The sequence below is a fragment of the Myotis nattereri genome (genome assembly GCF_964212035.1).
Source record: "Myotis nattereri genome assembly, chromosome: 3".
NCBI lineage: Eukaryota > Metazoa > Chordata > Mammalia > Chiroptera > Vespertilionidae > Myotis > Myotis nattereri.
Window position 1 is genome coordinate 103,701,287 of NC_138077.1, and position 18,057 is coordinate 103,719,343.

The 18,057-nt window shown below is 42.3% G+C and overlaps 1 protein-coding gene across 1 annotated transcript in view; it reads left to right on the top strand.

The window, feature by feature from the left end:
• Nucleotides 1-2,154: 2,154 nt before the first annotated feature.
• ERICH6 (glutamate rich 6) overlaps nucleotides 2,155-18,057 on the top strand; it is a gene marked incomplete at its 5' end in the record, with an annotated part of 100,546 nt that continues 84,643 nt past the window's right edge. Inside the window, 3 exons of the mRNA XM_081086022.1 lie at nucleotides 2,155-2,542; nucleotides 3,209-3,266; nucleotides 10,908-10,999. Of these exons, the coding sequence (XP_080942148.1) occupies nucleotides 2,155-2,542; nucleotides 3,209-3,266; nucleotides 10,908-10,999 (538 nt within the window). The remainder of the gene's footprint in view (nucleotides 2,543-3,208; nucleotides 3,267-10,907; nucleotides 11,000-18,057) is intronic.

Here is an 18,057-nt window from a genome sequence, read left to right on the forward strand (position 1 = left end):
GCTGGGGTCCGGCCAATCAGGACTGAGCAAGATGGGCCAGATACATGCTGGAGCCTTCCCATGGTCCCTTCCTGGCTGGCCAACCTCCCATATCCTTCCCTGGCCTCGATTGTGCATTGGTGGAGTCCCTTGGCTTGGTCTGCACCCTCTTGCAATCCGGGCCCCCTCGGGGGATGTCAGAGAGCCAGTTTTGGCCCGATCCTGCAAGCCGGGCTGAGGGACCTCACTGGTACATAAATTCCTGCACCGGGCCTCTAGTTTTCTAATAAATGTTCTCTTATAGTTTCAGCCCTGGCTCTGTATTCTTTCTTAGCCAAGATCCAAGTACCAAGGTTGCTAAACCTAGGTCTGATCTGACTCCTGGTGCCAGTTCTCAAAGCAGCCACCAACAGATATCTGTGGCCAAAAAGGAGCCACATGCTAACCTGAGTAACTCAGGAAAGGCCTGCATGGTGGCCTTGCAAATTCAGAAACCTAAAGTAACCACAAAAGATGGTCTAAAATTAAAACTTTTTAATTAAAAAGCAGTCTATAGTGATTAGTCATATCCTAGGCCGGTATCTTCCCTAATAAAGATCAATTTTGATCTTAACAGAGCCTATTTTCTTTTTGCATCTAGGTAACATTCCTTTGGAATATCAGGGTAACTTGTAACATCCCCTCTTCAGGACCCCTCAGGGCACAACCTATGTGCCAGCGTGCCAAGGCAGAGACCACAAATTTTCTCATTGCTATTGTCATGTTAATTTTTGACTGTTAACTATCCTATGTAAAAGAAGCTTGTGTCTATCATTTTACTTTTTATCCAATCCCAGAGGTTTCCCCCCTTTGCTTTCTCCCACCTCCCTAATCTATCATCAATAGATTTCATGTAACCCACTTATGTCTCCTATTTTATAAAAATAGGTGAAAAAACACCATTCCCTGGAACATTGTCTCAATGCATTGAAATTCTGTTTCCCTGCAATTGTCGACAGTTTGGTTCAAATAAACTCACAAAAATTCTTTACAGCTTTGAATGTTTCTAATGTTAACATATCAATGAATGTGAAATGACTACCTACAATTGACAGTGCACTTGCTTTGTGTAAGCACAGATATCAATAAGGTGCATTTCAGCCAAAGACTATTAGGAACAGGATACAGTTAAATACGTTGGTTTGTTACTCATAGCAGTAAGATGTCTTAGTAAGAGGATGTTAGAAAGAACCTATAGGATTTAGGATTTAGTTAGATGACTTGGGAGAAGGACTAAGAAGAAACTAAGGAAGCGAGGTTTTGCTCTGAATTGGATGCTGTTAGAAAGTGGGGGCAATTCTATGATGGGGTTGTTTTGTGGTAGCACAGTCACCTTATTTATATCTGTGCTTAGACAAAATTATGACCTGGCCTTGCTTTTGTTTCTTTTTATCATGGTTTCAGAGTAACCTTGTTTCTTATTCTATTTGGGCTGCTAGAACAAAGTACCATAAACTGGGTAGCTTATACACAACAGAAAGTCAAATCAGCAAACTAGGACCCAAGTTTATTTATAGTTTTATAAAGTTTTATCCTAAGTTCCAACAAGCATCTGTCTATACACACATACACTCCAGCATCTGCAATAACAAGTGGCCTTATGGGTCTCCATCGCTACCCCTACCACACTAAAAAAAAAAAAAAAGACTTGCTCCAAAGGAGCTGATAGAAGAAAGGGAGATCATCTGGCCCCAGGCTGCCAAGGTGTCTCTGAGACCACGGAGAGCTTGTGCAAAAGAAGTTTGCAGTGGCCCAGCTCCCCTTAGCAGCTCCTGGCCTCACCACCTCTCTATCTCTGTCCACCATTCCACCCAGCTAAGGGGTTCCTGGGGCTTTATTTATTTATTTATTTATTTATTTATTTATTTATATTTTTTATAATCCTCACCTGAGGATATTTTTATTGATTTGAGAGAGAGCGAAACATCCATTGTTTCTTTCCGTGTGTGCCCTGACTGGGAATCCAAATGGCTACCCTTTTGGTCACCAGGGGACACTCCAACCAACTGAGCCACCCGCCCCTGGGCACTGGGGCTTTAAATGCCCCGAGTTGCAAGCAGCTGGCGGTTGCCCAGGGAGATGGACAAACAACGGGGCGCGCCCCGGCCGCGGGACCAACCGCATCCCTCTTCCGCCATGGCTAGCTTGCAATGGCAGGGCAACTTCAGGAAGCCCGAGGAGGAGGGCCAGGAAGAGGAGGAGGAGGAGGATGAGGAGGAGAATGAGGAGGAGGTGCACATGGGAGTAGAGGAGGAAGAGGAGGTAGAAGTGGAGGAGAAGGTGGAGGCAGAGGAGCAGGAGGAGGAGGCGGAGGTCCGCAGGACGTTGGACGATGCGTACTTCTGGAAAATTATGAACATCGACGATGACAGCGAGGAAGACCTGCCAGCCGCTCGCCTCCGCTTAGCCAGCGTCGTGAGCCCCAGCCTGAGCTCGATATCCAGCGAGACTCTGACGTTCAGCCAGCCCGTGAGCCCCGAGAACCTCAGCTCCAGCTCGCCCTCCAGCCTCTCCTCCCAGAAAAGTACTGCCCCTGCCCACCCTTCCCTGGAAGCTTCGGGGCCCTAGGGGGCAGCTGACCCAAAGGCTCCAGAGTCTTTGTCCACGTGGGTGACTGATTTCTAAATACGGGCACCACCACCACCAGACACACCTCTATCTCAGTCCCTTCTGTAAAAGGACTGAAATCCTGGCTGAGCAGGTGTGATGGTTTACAATTTAGGATATAGGTGAACACCCAGCATACAGGGATCTCTCCCTTTTCTCTCCCTCTCTCCAGTCTCTCTCCCCTGTCTCTCTCCCCTCTCTCCTATCTCTCTCAGTATCTCTCAACTCTTGGAGAAGTAGTGCCTTAAGGGTGCTGTGCTACTAAAAACAGTCTTGCAAAAGGCAACTCCCCTTTCTGTTAAATTTCCTGTGCTAAAACTACTCCAGTCACTTCCTTAGAAATATTTTGTCAGTATATTTCTTTGTTGGGGAGGGAGGAGGGAAAGGCTGTCCCCTGCATTATAGGATTTTTAGCAGCATCCCTAGCCTCTAGCCCTGGCTATGCCATTAGCCCCTACCCCACTCTGTGACAATCAAAAATGTCTTCAGATGTTGCCAAATGCCTCCTGGATGGCAAAATTGTCTTCTTGAGAACCACTGATTTAGAGGCAATGGCTAAAATTTTTAATGTTACATTTAACAGGTTTTCCTACGATATTCCAGACATTTAGGAAAGGCATGCCTGAAGAAAATTTAGATAGGTAAGAGAATGTTTTCGTGTTATTTTTGAAGCTGATTGCATTTACTTTTTGGATAAACATGTCAGGAATTGGAGTAAAATAACCCAGGACATTTACAACTAATTAATTTTTTAAAGTTTTGGGTTTTTTACAAATCTACACTGTTAGACAATTTGGAAGAGACCCCTGCCCATTTCCAACTCATCACCTACCTGTAGAGAGGACATGTGCACTTAATGTAACTCAATAACAACTGTATGGCATGTGTAAGCGCTATGAACATTTAGCACATATGTCTCTATTGGCTAAATTCAAGAGCGATCAGGGACACTTGTGGAGGAGAGTAGAAATTATGATCCTTTTCTTCTCTTTTTCTTCTTCCTGTTGTTGCTATTAGCCTTTGAGTACTTTGTAATAAGAAGAAACCAGAGAAATCCCTTTTGAAAAATCTTTATAAATCTTCCCTGAAATCTACACCAAACCTGAGTCTACAATCTTGAATTACTATTCACCTAAGTTTTGCTTTTACAAGCAACTTTTAAATTATTAAGCATAAGGACAATAGTTCTGTTCCACTTATATGTTTCTATGTATCCCTCTTATTTCAACATTTTAATAAAAGATAATATATGTACATGGTTAAAATATTAAAGTATACAATAGTATAACATTTTATTTTTAATAAATTTTTATTGATTTCAGAGAGGAAGGGGGAGGAGAGAGAGAGAGAGAGAGAGAGAGAGAGAGAGAGAGAGAGAGAATCATTCATCAGCTACCTCCTGCATGCCCCCCACTGGGGACCGAGCCCACAACCCCAGGATGTGCCCTAACCTGGAATCAAAAGGTGACCTCCTGGTTCATGGGTCAGCACTCAACCACCGAGCCATGCCAGCTGGGCAAATTTTAAATCTCCATACTTTCCTTCACCACCACCCACTCCCAGTCATCAGAATTAACATACTGTTAACTGTGGGGAAGCACAGGACTTGGTCAGAAAGTCTTTAAGGAGGATTCTCTGAAAGGTTGGGGGCCTTTAGGGGGACCTTGCCAAAGGCGGCAGAACCTGCCTTCACTTTTCCAAACAAGTCTGAGCCCCCAGGTGTTTTACTGGAATCTTTATGTTTAGTCCTTCGACATCCTTGCTTAAAGAACACTACAGACACACATGTATTCTCAAGGATGCTTACCCTGCTGATAGTATCTAATAGTTAATTTTGGTTCAAGCTGTTGTTATAATAAAAACCTAAAGAGGCAGGCAAACAGGACTGTTTGGTTCTGATAGCTAAGCAGCCCCTTAGCCCTCTCTTTCACAGAAACGTGTATCAGAGTAATCCATTCATCCATCGCTCAGGGTCTGCTGGTCAGTCCCGGCAGTTAACAGTTTGTTTTGCTTCCGGTACAATTTTAAGTGGCATATTTTCATTTCTTGACTTACCAATTTTTGATATAACTAATGACTTCCCACCATGAAACATAACAAATGTAACTTCCCTCCTCTCCATTTTTGGTAGTTACATTATTTTTAGTTTTTCTAACTTTTAGGACATTAGTATATTTAAATCACTACTGTTTTTACAGAGAGAGAATGGAAAAGAGAGAGAGGAAGGGAGAAAGAGAGAAGCATCGATGTGAGAGAGACACATAGATTCGTTGCCTCCTGCATTCACCTACCTGTGGAGAGGACATAACTTGATCTCTAGGGCTGGGGATCAAACCTGCAACCAAGCTGCCTGCCCTTGACCAGGAATCAAACCCGACACCCTTCTGTGCTAGGGCCAACACTCTAACCATTTAGCCAGGGCTAAACTTGTACTTGATTTTAGCAGCTATTAACTTATGAAAAATTACACATTAATATACTTCTACTCCCTTCTATCTCTTCTCTCACCCTTTCCTCTCTCCCAGTTAACAACAAATTATATAACAAACTATATTAAAACATATATATATATATATATATATATATATATATATATAAAGTCATATTGCTTTGCCAAGCTTTATTATGTTTATATTATATGTTGTAATTATAATTAACTCTAGTACTTTGGGTACAGGTTGATTCTAAAAATTAAAAACCAATCAACAATACTCATAATTTCATGCTAACAGCAAATAATGTTACTGGGTTTATGCACAGGAAAATGAAATCCTATGTTCATAAAGCTTAACTCCTAAAAGATGAATTTTTCAACTCTCAGTTGTTTTTAATTGTCTTCAACTTTTCTGAGTTGGGCTCAATAGCCATACTTTCTTGATTCCCATATTGCTTGCTTTCTTTTATTCTTTTTCTTTTTGCTGGAGAAACTCCTCAGGTAATTATTTCATATAGATCTCAGAGGAATTTTAGAATCCTTGCCTGTCTTGAAATTTCTTCATTTTGCCTCATACTTTATTAATCATATAACCTGGCATAAAACAATAGATTTAAAACCACTTTCCCTTGTGCTCTGATACATTGATTGCTTTATTGCATTCTAGTATCTGGTATTGCTGATCACTGACTTTCAAACCCTTCTGATACTTGCTTATTTCCGCCCTTCACTGCCTCTGTTCTTTCCATCCTGCAGGTATCTGAAGGATGGCTATTGGGTTTCTGGATATCTAAGATTTTAGGTGTTTACACGCTACTGTGCAGCCCTTGTACAGATTTTATTTCAGGATTCATGTTTGTAGCTTCCAAGAACCAGTTTTTGTTCTCTGCTGATGTTCAAATAGTTGTGTGGGGTCTTTTTAAATGTCTTTGGGGGTATTCTTACAACATACTAAAGTTCTTTATTCTTTGTATTGCTTCTTTTTTCTTTCAGGATCAGTTGTTCTGGTTTGTTTATATTGGTCCTTCCTCTTCCACGCTACTGATTGTCCTTAAGCATTTGATAAGCCTTGGTTACCTAGTGACTGTTAGCTAAGATGGAGTCCTATGCTGAGTAGTTCTGTTGTGTGTGTGTGTTGTTGTTTTTTAATTTTTTATTCATTGACTAGAGGCCAGCGCATGAAATTTGTGCACGTGTAGGGTCCCTAGGCCTGGCCTATGATCAGGGCCGATCTTCCCCAGCTGCCGACAGCTGGCCCCACCCCCACCACCAACGCCAGTCGCCCTCTGTGTGTGGGGCAACTGGTGGGGAGATCAGAGCCCCGCTCGCTTGCACCCACCTTGGCCTGGCGCCACCTGCCACCACCCACCCCGGGTTCCCCATTCTCCATTGGGCAATCAGAGCCTGCTGGCTGGGGGGAAGGACCAACAGGTTGGCTGGTAGGCCCCAATTGGGGTCTGCAGGCTGGGGACAGCTCCTGCATTGAGCAATCTGCCCCCTGGTGGTCAGTGCATGTCATAACGACCGGTCGTTCCACCATCTGGTTGATTTGCATATTATGATTTTATATATATATATATATATATATATATATATATATATATATATATATATATATATACTAGAGGCCCGGTGCACAAAAATTTGTGCACTCGGAGGGGAGAGGGGGGTCCCTCAGCCCAGCCTGTGCCCTCTCGCAGTCTAGGACCCCTCGGAAGATAATGACCTGCTGGCTTAGGCCTGCTCCCGGGTGGCAGAGGGCAGTCCCAATCCCTAGGTGCAGCCCCTGGTAGGGATCAGAGCAGGACCAATTGGGGAGTTGGGGCGCCGCCCCCTGTCATGCACAGAGCAGGGCAGATTGGGAGGTTTCAATGCCACCTTCAGTCACGCTCAGGGTAGGGCCGATTGGGGGGTTGGGGCAACACCCCCTGTCACACTCAAGGCAGGGTCGATGGGGAGGTTGCGCCACCCCCTGTCATGCACAGAGCAGGGCCAATCAGGGGGTTGGGGCACTGCCCCCTGTCACGCACAGAGCAGGGCGGATCAGGGGGTTGGGGCGCCGCCCTCTATCACCCACAGAGCAGGGACGATCAGGGGTTTGGGGCGCTGCCACTCTCACACTCAGGGCAGGGCCGATGGGGAGGTTATGGCTCTACCCCATCACACACAGAGCAGGGCCCATGGGAGGGGTGGGGGTTGGGGCGCCGCACCCTGTCACACACAGAGCAGGGCCGATGAGGGGGTTGGGAGCTCCCCTCTATCAGGCACAGAGCATGGCTGATCAGGAGGTTGGGGCACCTTCCCCTGTCCCGAACAGAGCAGGGCAGATAGGGACGTTGTGGCCCCGACCCTGTCACACACAGAGCCGCAAGGCGATCAGGGGGTTTGGGCGCTGCCCCCTGTCACACTGATCCCGGTGCTGGGAGGCATATTACTCTTTTACTATATAGGGTAGAGGCCTGGTGCACGGGTGGGTGCCGGCTGGTGTGCCCTGAAGGGTGTCCTGGATCAGAGTGGGGGTCCCCACTGGGGTGCCTGGCCAGCCTGGGTGAGGGGATGATGGCTGTTTGCAGCTGGTCACACATCCCTCAGGGTGGGGGTCTCCACTGGGGTGCCTGGCCAGCCTGGGTGAGGGGATGATGGCTGTTTGCAGCTGGCCACAACCCTTCAGGGTGGGGGTCCCCACTGGGGTGCCTGGCCAGCCTGGATGAGGGGATTATGGCTGTTTGCAGCTGGTCACACACCCTTCAGGGTGGGGGTCCCCACTGGGGTGCCTGGCCAGTCTGGGTGAGGGGCTGAGGGCTGTTTTCAGGTTGGCGGGTGACTGAAGCTCCCAACTGCTTCTTTTTTTTCTTTTTTTTAAAATTCTGGGCCAGCTTTAGCTCTGGCTCCAGTTCTGAGGCCTCTGCTGCTGAAAGCAGGTATCTGGTTTGTTTGGATTCTATAATCGAAACACTGTATCAACTCCAGCTCTGAGATCCCAGCGGGCTGAAAGCAGGTTTCTGGGGTTTTGTTTAGCTTCTATATTTGTAACAATGTTTCAAACTGCAAGCTCAGAGGCCAGCAAGGCAGGCGGGGAACGTTGGTTTCCTCCGTCACTGAAGCAAGCAAGCCTCATGTTCGCTTCAAGCTGCCTGGCTGCCTGCTGCCATCTTGGCTGGCAGTAAATTTTCATATCACCCTGATTAGCCAATGGGAAGGGTAGCAGTCGTACGCCAATTACCATGTTTCTCTTTTATTAGATAGGATATATATATATATATATATATATATATATATATATATATATATAGAGAGAGAGAGAGAGAGAGAGAGAGAGAGAGAGAGAGAATCATTGATTTGTAATTCCACCTATTTATGCATTCATTGGCTGATTCCTGTACATGCTCTGACCAGGGATTAAACCTACAACCCTGGCACATCTTGGTGATGCTCCAACCAACTGAGCTACCCTTCCAGGGCCTGAGTAGTTCTGTTTTCTGACAAGGTATGCAGAGGGGAGTTTGACTATGAGTCCCATGTAGGTGGGTGACATATGCCAGAGCCAGTTTCCAGGAAGTGTCAGCAGGGAGCAGGCAAGGTGGGCAACCCTGCTATTGCTAGAGTTAGGATAAGGACAGTTGACTGTGTGGCTGCAGTTCTCTGTAGATAGAATGTGCCTTCCCTTCACTATGGCCTGCTGAGCAGATCCTCAAGAACCTCTTACTGTGCTCTGCTTCTCTTTTAGACCTAAATCCCTCAGGCAAGCTGCTCACATTTTCTAGAAAGCAGTTTTTTGGGCTTCATCTGGAATAAAAGCGACTCCTGCCAAATGCTGTGTACAAGGGGAAAGAAGGAGTCTGTCTGACAGCTCTTCCAAGTTCACTCCTTGAACTTGAATGACAGGCCCCAGCCCTATGTCCGCATTTTGTTGAGTCAGAGCTGGGAGCTCCTTGGAAATTCCCTTCAGAACAAAACTCTCTTGTCTTGAGCTGTGGTGCTCCCTGTTCTGCTTTTCCATCAACCTGAGGCCACTTACTTTCTTTTTTTAAAAATATATTTTATTGATTTTCCACAGAGAGGAATGGAGAGGGATAGAGAGTTAGAAACATCGATGAGAGAGAAACATCGATCAGCTGCCTCCTGCACACTCCCTACTGGGGATATGCCCACAACCAAGGTACATGCCCTTGACTGGAATCGAACCTGGGACCCTTGAGTCCGCAGGCCGATGCTCTATCCACTGAGCCAAACCAGTTAGGACTTACTTTCTTTTTTATAAGGACTTCTTCAATATTATCTCCTTGATGACAGCTTTCTTGTTTTCCAGGGCTATTTCTTATTTGCTTTTAGGTGTTTGGTATCTCAGAAAGGAAGGGACAAACCATGTGCTCAGATGCCCTCTTGACCTGGACTCTCTACATGGGAAGCTCTTTCCCAGATCAAATCTTAATTTCCTCTCATAAATATTCCTGAGAAAATGCTTCTTCATATTTCAAAGCATTCTCTGGTGAATTTTGTGAGGTATGTTTTTAAGGAAATCCTAAAAAGCCATAAAAATGCCACCAATATTGGCTCAAGTTCTATGTTTAATGGCCCTATTACTATTCAGGTTGAAAATGAGGCAAACTTTGAAGTAGGTAAATGTGGAGTAACACAGGTTTGGGAGCCAAACAGGTCTGGGCCCCCACCTGCCTTTGCCACACATAATTTCTGAGAGGTTCCCTATAGCCTCAATTGCTTGCCTGTAGAAAGGGATATCTGCCTTGATTGTTTTTTGCAAAGATAAATAATGTGAGAAAGCAATACTATGTATGTACTACTACATACTGTAGTAAGTTCTCAGAAAATGTTGATTTTGTTATTATCCTTGGTCATCTGCCATCTTGACACAGGATTTCAGAAACAATCTTTGGTGTTGGTTTAAGGAAAACAAAGAGACCTAAATAAATAATACACTGCTTTTGTTAACCATTGCATTTTGGTGGGGGGGGGGGCAAACTTTAAATGTTGTCTAGGGATTGCTCTTCAATGTGCCTGTACTCTTGGTCCCTATAACTTGTTTCTCCAGGAAGTTAGATAAACAGACTTGCACAGGTAGCTTCAGCAGAGGAGTTCTTTGCTCATTGCAAGGTGCAGTCATTTCAGAATTAAAACAAAACACCCACTGCTACAATGTACCAATGAACAAAGCATCAAAACAAGAAGGTGGAGACACAGGAAAACAGAGAAACATGGAAAAAGGGACAGTTCTGAAATTGACTAAATTATTTGGAAAAATTTTGTTTGATAATTTGGGAAGATGCCAGAAATGATTACAAGAAAATGAAATTCAAAGATGCAAAGGAACTTGAAAAACAAGTTATCATGTACTTGTTACCAGTAACAGTCATCTTAACTAGTAAAAGTCAATAAATTCCTGCCTTTCTATCATGTCAATAACTCAAGTAACTGATTAAACTACTTGTAGAAAGAATGCAGATTTTTTTTATTACAATGCATATAGCTTCAGCCTTCTAAAAAGAGTTCTCATTTAAATTCAAGGAAATGTTTAAGCACACTCACCATCACTGCCACCACCATCAGCACACACTCACAGAATGGTAGTAATTTAGTCCCTAAGGAAGGTAATATGGGAACCTCTAGGATTTAGAAAGGAGTACTTGCTAAAGAGCAGATACCATGCAAACACACTGTGCCTGACTTACTGTAGAGATAAAAATGGAAGAAAATATTTCAAAGAAAATAGAATTTAGGATCTTCTATGTACTAGTACACTTGTTATTTGATTGTTAAATGCACTATACTTATAAGAACTGGTAATGACTATATAGGTATACTCAAAAATAATGTTTTGTCTAAATTTCAGGACGAGTTATTATGGTTTATATCCAGGAATCCCAATGTCCGTCCAAACAGAAGAAAGTTGGCTTCAAGAGATGTCCAGCAAAAAGAAGCCTAGTGAGTAGTTTGATTTTTTAGCTTTTCCTGGGTGATAGATGGCACATTGGGAAGAGCAGTATAGGCAATTGGTAAGTCCAGGTTTGAACCCCAGCCTCAGCACTAACATTGTGATAGCTGGGCAAGCTGCTTCACATCATTCAGTCTCAGTTTCCTCACATGCTGGCAATAATACTGCTCCTGTCACAGGGCTGTTATGTAGATCAAAATGAGGTTAAATGTTTACATTCCTTGGCACTTAGTCTTTAAGAAATAGTAGTGTTACTAGTAAACCCCCTGTTGGGCTCTGGCTGCCTGTCACTATGTCCAATAACAAAGGCAGGGTTGAATCATATAAGGCATTTATTGAGAAGGCCAGCCAACCAAGAAAACGGTGCTTATAAGCATTCACATCCTGTCTTACACAAAGTTCAGGGGACAGGATTATAAAGGGGAAGGGGTTAGAGCAGTGGTTCCAATGTGGGGCACACTCCCAAATTGCACAAGGGGACAAATTGATTTTTAAGGGGGAGCAATTCAAGAATAAGTTATTAACAGTGATGTTTTTGCATTTCTTATGGACCTAGAGGCCTCATATATAGTGTATAGATATATATTGTCACATATTTATGCACTTCAGTTCTCTTATATGTTTTGAACTTTATTTGCTTTTTTTTCATATCACTTCATATTATTTTTTTTAACAATTTCTTAGTGATTTCTTCCTCAGTATTTCAACTGTCCTTTCCTTCTTTTATTTTTCTCTTTCATGGATGCCACATTCTTTGGAAGGTTGTTTAGACCAAGTTAATGGCCTTTTAGGCTTCCTCCACATGAATAGGAGTTCACTTTTTTAATAATCCTATATAATAAAAGCATAATATGCAAATTGTCCCCTCGGGTGGTTGTTCGACCAAGAAACCGAAAGTTTGACTACTCACTATGACATGCGCTGAACACTAATGGGTGGCACAGAACATGGTGGGCATCAGCAACAAGGCACTGGCAGCAGTTGCTCAGGTGCCAGGTGCCCGGGAGGAGCCCGCCCCACTTCTACACAGCCTCTTTTGGGTGAGCCGGGCCACAGCCACAGGAACTGCAGGGGCTGGTCAGCTACCCGTGGGTTCACGGTGCCCTCCTGGCTTCCATGCAGTGCCACTGGGCGGCCCAGAGGCCCATGCTGCTCCCCGGTCCAGCTGTGATCACCGCTTCTCCACGTGAGGACTTGGGCACCATGACTTGTCGGTGGCCAAGGGGCCCAGGTGCTGCTTAGGGCCCAGAGGTCAGCTGGGACCTGCCCTTCCATGCCAGACACTCACGCTTCAATAGCCAGCCAGGCCTAGGGGCCGCACCCATGCATGAATTTCAGGCACCAGGCCTCTAGTAAGAATTACATGAAACGGGGGCATCAGGATTTTAGAGATGCTTAGATGGGGCATATCTAAAAAAGGTTGGGAACCACTGGGCTAGTATGAGACTGAGAATGGAATGCCCTGAAGGTCCGCAGACGTCAGCTATTGTCCTTAGTTACCAGGTGATGAGATGATGTTTTGACTCCTGGTGGGTCAGTCTGACCCTGCTTATTGGTTCTACTTGCTGGATTCACAGCTGAGTCACCTCCTTCAATCGCTTCGCATAGACCTTGAAAAGGAAACTTAAGTAAAACTTAATCCCCTATTCATATATGAGAAACTTAACCCCCTATTCACATATGTATATGTATTTTAAGATTTAAAATATGATTATTTTTCAGATTAATTCAGGTGCTCTATCTACCAGATTATAAATCCCCCTATCAGTAGTGTTTATGTTCACAGCAAGTAATAATCTGCCATTATATTTTGATACATATCTTTATTTTTAATATAGAACATATACATACTGTTTTTTAAATGTCAAACCATTAAATATATAATGTAAAAATTGAAATTTTAGCCGAAACCAGTTTGCCTCAGTGGATAGAGCGTCGGCCTGCGGACTGAAAGGTCCCAGGTTCGATTCCGGTCAAGGGCATGTACCTGGGTTGCGGGCATATCCCCAGTAGGAGATGTGCAGGAGGCAGCTGATCGATGTTTCTCTCTCATCGATGTTTCTAACTATCTCTCTCCCTTCCTCTCTGTGGAAAATCAATAAAATTTTTTTTTTTTTTAAATGAAATTTAAAGTTATCCCAATATACTCCTCAGAATTAATCCTTTTGCCCAGCTGGTGTGGCTCAGTGATTGAGCATTGACCTAGGAACCAGGAGGTCACATTTCAATTCCCAGTCAGGGCACATGCCTGGGTTGCAGGCTTGATCCCCAGTAGGGGGTGTGCAGAAGGCAGCCTATCAATGAATCTCTCTCATCATTGACATTTCTATTTCTCTCCCTCTTCCTTCCTCTCTGAAATCAATAAAAATACATTTTTTAAAAAGTAGTAATCTTTATTAATAGTCTTTCCTTCCAAGTTTTATATTTGTTTTGTGTAATATCACTTATTCATCAGGTGCTTTTTGAGCACCTGCCATATGCCAAAGCACCCATCATAGGCCCAACCCTGTTCCAGGGAAACAACAGTGAACAAAACAAGCAAAACCCTTGTCTCAGTGATCTTCTCTTAGAGTGTGGGAGGTGGAGGTAATGGTGAGATAAATAATAATAAAATAAGTAAATATATAATACATTAGGTAAGTGCTAAGGAGAAAAATTAAGCACGTAAAGGGATGGAAAATGTTGGGCAGGAAGGATGCAATCTTACAGTATACAGGGTGTTCAGGGAAATCTTCACTGAGAAGCTGAAATATTTGTTCAAAGACCTATTTAAAAAAAAAAAAAAAAAAAAAAAAAAGACCTCAAATAGGTGATAGCATGAGCCATCTTGATCTCTGGGGGGAGAGTGTTCCAGGCACAGGAAATAGGAAGTGCCTCCTTCTAGAATAAAGAGGCATCCTGTGTGGCTGCAGTAGAACAAGTAAGGAGGAGAATCTTAGGGGACAAGGTCAAAGAGATAATGAGGACCAAATCTTTTTCAGTGGGAATGAAGTGGGAAATCACTAGAGGGTTTGAACAAAAGAGTGACACAACCTAGCGTAAAAATATTTTAAAAACATTAATTATTACCAAATTAATCTATGTGGTCAATGTAATTTTGATTAGATTTTTCATTGGAATTTGAAAAGTTGATCCTTTGATCTGGGTTGGCATGTTAAAAGATAAATTGAGGCATTTTCAAATGTTTAAGTGTTTATTTGAGTAAATGTTCACTCAGATTGTGCAGCATCAGACCAGAAGTGTTTAGGAACCCTACATTGACAAGAGCTATGGGAGAGGTTTTTATAGAGGAGACACAGGAGCAAAGCAAGGAAATTATTTGATTGGCTACAGCAACAGTGCTTACAGTATTTGGGGAAGCCAAGTTGGCTGTTTGTGATTGGCTGTTCTTCTTACAGGAATTGACTGTGGCTTAGGTTTCAGTTTGCTTACATCGGACAAGACACTGCAGCCACCTCTAATTTCTCCTTGTTTGATTAACAGTGTTTGATTAGTGTACCTGTCCATTTTTAAAATGAATCTTCTTTTGTAGTTTTTTTTTTTTTCATAAAGGACTCACATGCAGCTTTTAAAATATATATATATTTTTTATTGATTTTTTTACAGAGAGCAAGGGGGAGGGATAGGGAGTTAGAAACATTGATCAGCTGCCTCCTGCACACTCCCTACTGGGGATGTGCCCGCAACCAAGGTATATGCCCTAGACTGGAATCAGACCTGGGACCCTTCAGTCCGCAGGCCAACACTCTATCCACTGAGTCAAACCGGTTAGGGCTCATATGCAGCTCTTATTAGTTTATTCCTAGGTACTTTTTAGTCTTTTTATCAACATAACAATTGGCATTTTTTTTCCTATTATATTTTCTAATTGGTTATGTCACTGCATATGAAAACTGTTTATTTCTATGTGTTAATCTTCTATCTCTGACCCTCTTATTCATGCTATCAGTTTGTCACTTGAAAGCCTATTAGACAATTATATTTCCTGTAAATAACAGCAATTTTATTTCTTCTTTAATTTTTTTATTGAACATCTTCCCATGTTAGGGAAGATTGCTCTAATCATCTGAATGACTGCACAGTATTCCCATATGTACAGTTATTGTGACTTATGTAACAAATCTGATTGCTAGGTATTTCAAGGTTGTTTGGTTTGGTTGGTTTGGTTTGGTTTGGTTTGGTTCCTTGAGTTCTTCCCAACAGCAAATAATGCCTTAATGAAAATTTTTGTGCACTGATGTTTTTATACAGCAGGTCCTTGAATAATGTCATTTCATTATAATGTTGATGATATTAAATCTTTATTGTTGAAAGTATTACATATGTAAGAACTTACTTCTTGCATATCAATAGCCAGTGGTAAAATCAATTTTGTTATAGGTCATTTCACTTAAAGTCACAGTACCTTTTGGTGACTTAAATGAGGATTTATACTGTACCAGTGTTTGTATTTCTATTGGACAAAATGCCTAAAATATATTTAAAATTATTTCAGATGCTCCACATAAAAAGTGTGTTACCTCTGAAGCTTATTCTCTCCCCAGCAGCAGTCCTTCCATCTCTAGCTCCACTGGGAGACTGAAAAGCCTCCTCCGCCGAGCAGTTGTAGATTGTTCTGATTGGCTTCTCATCAGTGCATCCTGTGTGTTTAAACTTCTAGATTTACTCCATGTTGCTGTTGTGTTGATAGCGGCTTTCCCCATTTCCAGTACTGCCCTGGAGTAGGTGGAGGAAATGATACTAGTGGATTAGTTCATTGTTTTGAAATTTAACACCCCTCCCCGAGCACCTGTCTACCTGAAAAATCTTTTATAGAATAGCAGACATCAAGTAGACAAATAGTACTTAAGAGATGCAGAAAAAAAAACGACATCTGCAAAATATGATTATAATCAAATAAAATATGCATCCATACAGTATTCTATTAGTAGAAAGGAGCAGAAACATTTTGTGTTTTAATTAAATATTTATTGTTGAAAGTATTGCATATGTCCCCCCTTTTCCTCCATGACGCCTTCTACCATGTCCCGTCCCGTGACCCAGGTGTTCACCCCTATTGTCTGTGTCAATGAGCTATGCACATATGCATACAAGTTCTCTTCCCTCCCACCCACCCACCCCCACCTTCCCTCTGAGGTTCCACAGTCTGTTCCATGCTTCTATGTCTCTAGATCAGCGGTTCTCAACCTGAACGACCCTTTCACAGGGGTCGCCTAAGACCATCCTGCATATCAGATATTTGCATTATGATTCATAACAGTAGCAACATTACAGTTATGAAGTAGCAACAAAAATAATTTTATGGTTGGGTCACAACATGAGGAACTGTATTTAAAAGGCCACAAGGTTGAGAACCACTGCTCTAGATCTATTTTCTTCATCAGTTTACTTTGTTCATTAGATTCCACATATGAGTGAGATCATGTGATACTTATCTTTCTCTGACTGGCTTATTTCACTTAGCATAATATTCTCCAGGTACCTCCAGGCTATCTCAAAGGATAAGAGATCCTTCTTTTTTACGGCTCCATAGTATTCCATGGTGTAAATGTACAACTTTTTTTTTTTTACACTATCACAGCATTTTTATCCACTCATCTACTGATGGGCACTTGAGCTGTTTCTAGATCTTAGCTATTGTAAGTAACACTGCTATGAACATAGGGGTGCATATATTCTTTCTGGTTGGTGTTTTGGAACTCTTATGGTATATTCCTAGAAGTGGAGTCACTGGGTCAAATTGCAGTTCTATATTTAATTTTTTGAGGAAACGCCATACTGTTTTCCGTGATGGCTGCACTAGTCTGCATTCTCACCAGCAGTGTACTAGGTTCTCTTTATCCACATCCTCACCAGCGCTTGTCATTTGTTAATTTATTGATGGTAGCCATTCTGACAGGTGTGAGGTGAATTTGTATCTCTCTGATGATTAGTAATTTTGAGCATTTTTTCATGTCTTTTGGCCATCTGTATGTCCACTTTGAAGAAGTGTCTATTTAGGTCCTTTGCCCATTTTTTAATTCAGTTGTTTGTCTTCCTTTTGTTAAGTTGTGTGAGTTCCTTATATATTTTGGATAATAATTCTTTAGCAGATGTATCATTGTCAAATATATTCTCTCATATAAAGTAGACTCCCTTTTTATTTTGTTGATGGTTTATTTTGTTGTGTAGAAGCCTTTTATTTTGATGTAGTCCTATTTGTTTATTTTCTATTTAGTTTCCTTTGCCCTGGGAGATGTATCCATAAACATATTGCTATGAGAGATGTCTAGAATTTTGCTGCCTATGGTTTCTTCTAGGATTTTTATGGTTTCATGTCTTACATTTAAGTCTTTGATTCATTTTGAGTTTATTCATTTGTATGGTGTAAGTTGGTAGTCTAGTTTCATTTTTTTTGCATGTATCTGTCCAATTCTCCCAACACCATTTATTGAAGAGACTGTCTTGACTCCATTGTATGCTCTTGCCTCCATTGTCAAATATTAATTGGGTGTACTGGCTTGGGTTGATATCTACAGTCTTTCATCTGTTCCATCTATATGCTTGTTCTTGTGCCAGTACCAGGCTGTATTGATTACCATGGCTTTGTAATATAACTTGATATCTGATATTGTGATTCCTCCAATTTTGTTCTTCTTTCTCAAGATTGCTACGGCTATTCGGGGTCTTTTTTGGTTCCATATAAATATTTGGAGTATTTGTTCTAGATCTGTGAAATATGCCACTGGTAATTTAATAGGGATTGCATGGAATCTACATTTTGCTTTGGGTACTATGGACATTTTGATGATGTTGATTCTACCAATCCATGAACACGGTATGTTCTTCCATCTGTTTATGTCTTCCTCTATCTCTTTTTTCAGTGTCCTGTAGTTTTCTGAGTATAAGTCTTTTACCTCCTTGGTTAAGACTTCCAGTACTATGTTGAATAAGAGTGGTTGAAAGTGACATCCTGTCTTGTTCCTGTTCTTAGAGAAAATGGTTTTAGTTTTTGCCCATTGATTATGATGTTGGCTGTAGGTTTGTCATATATGGCCTTATTATGTGG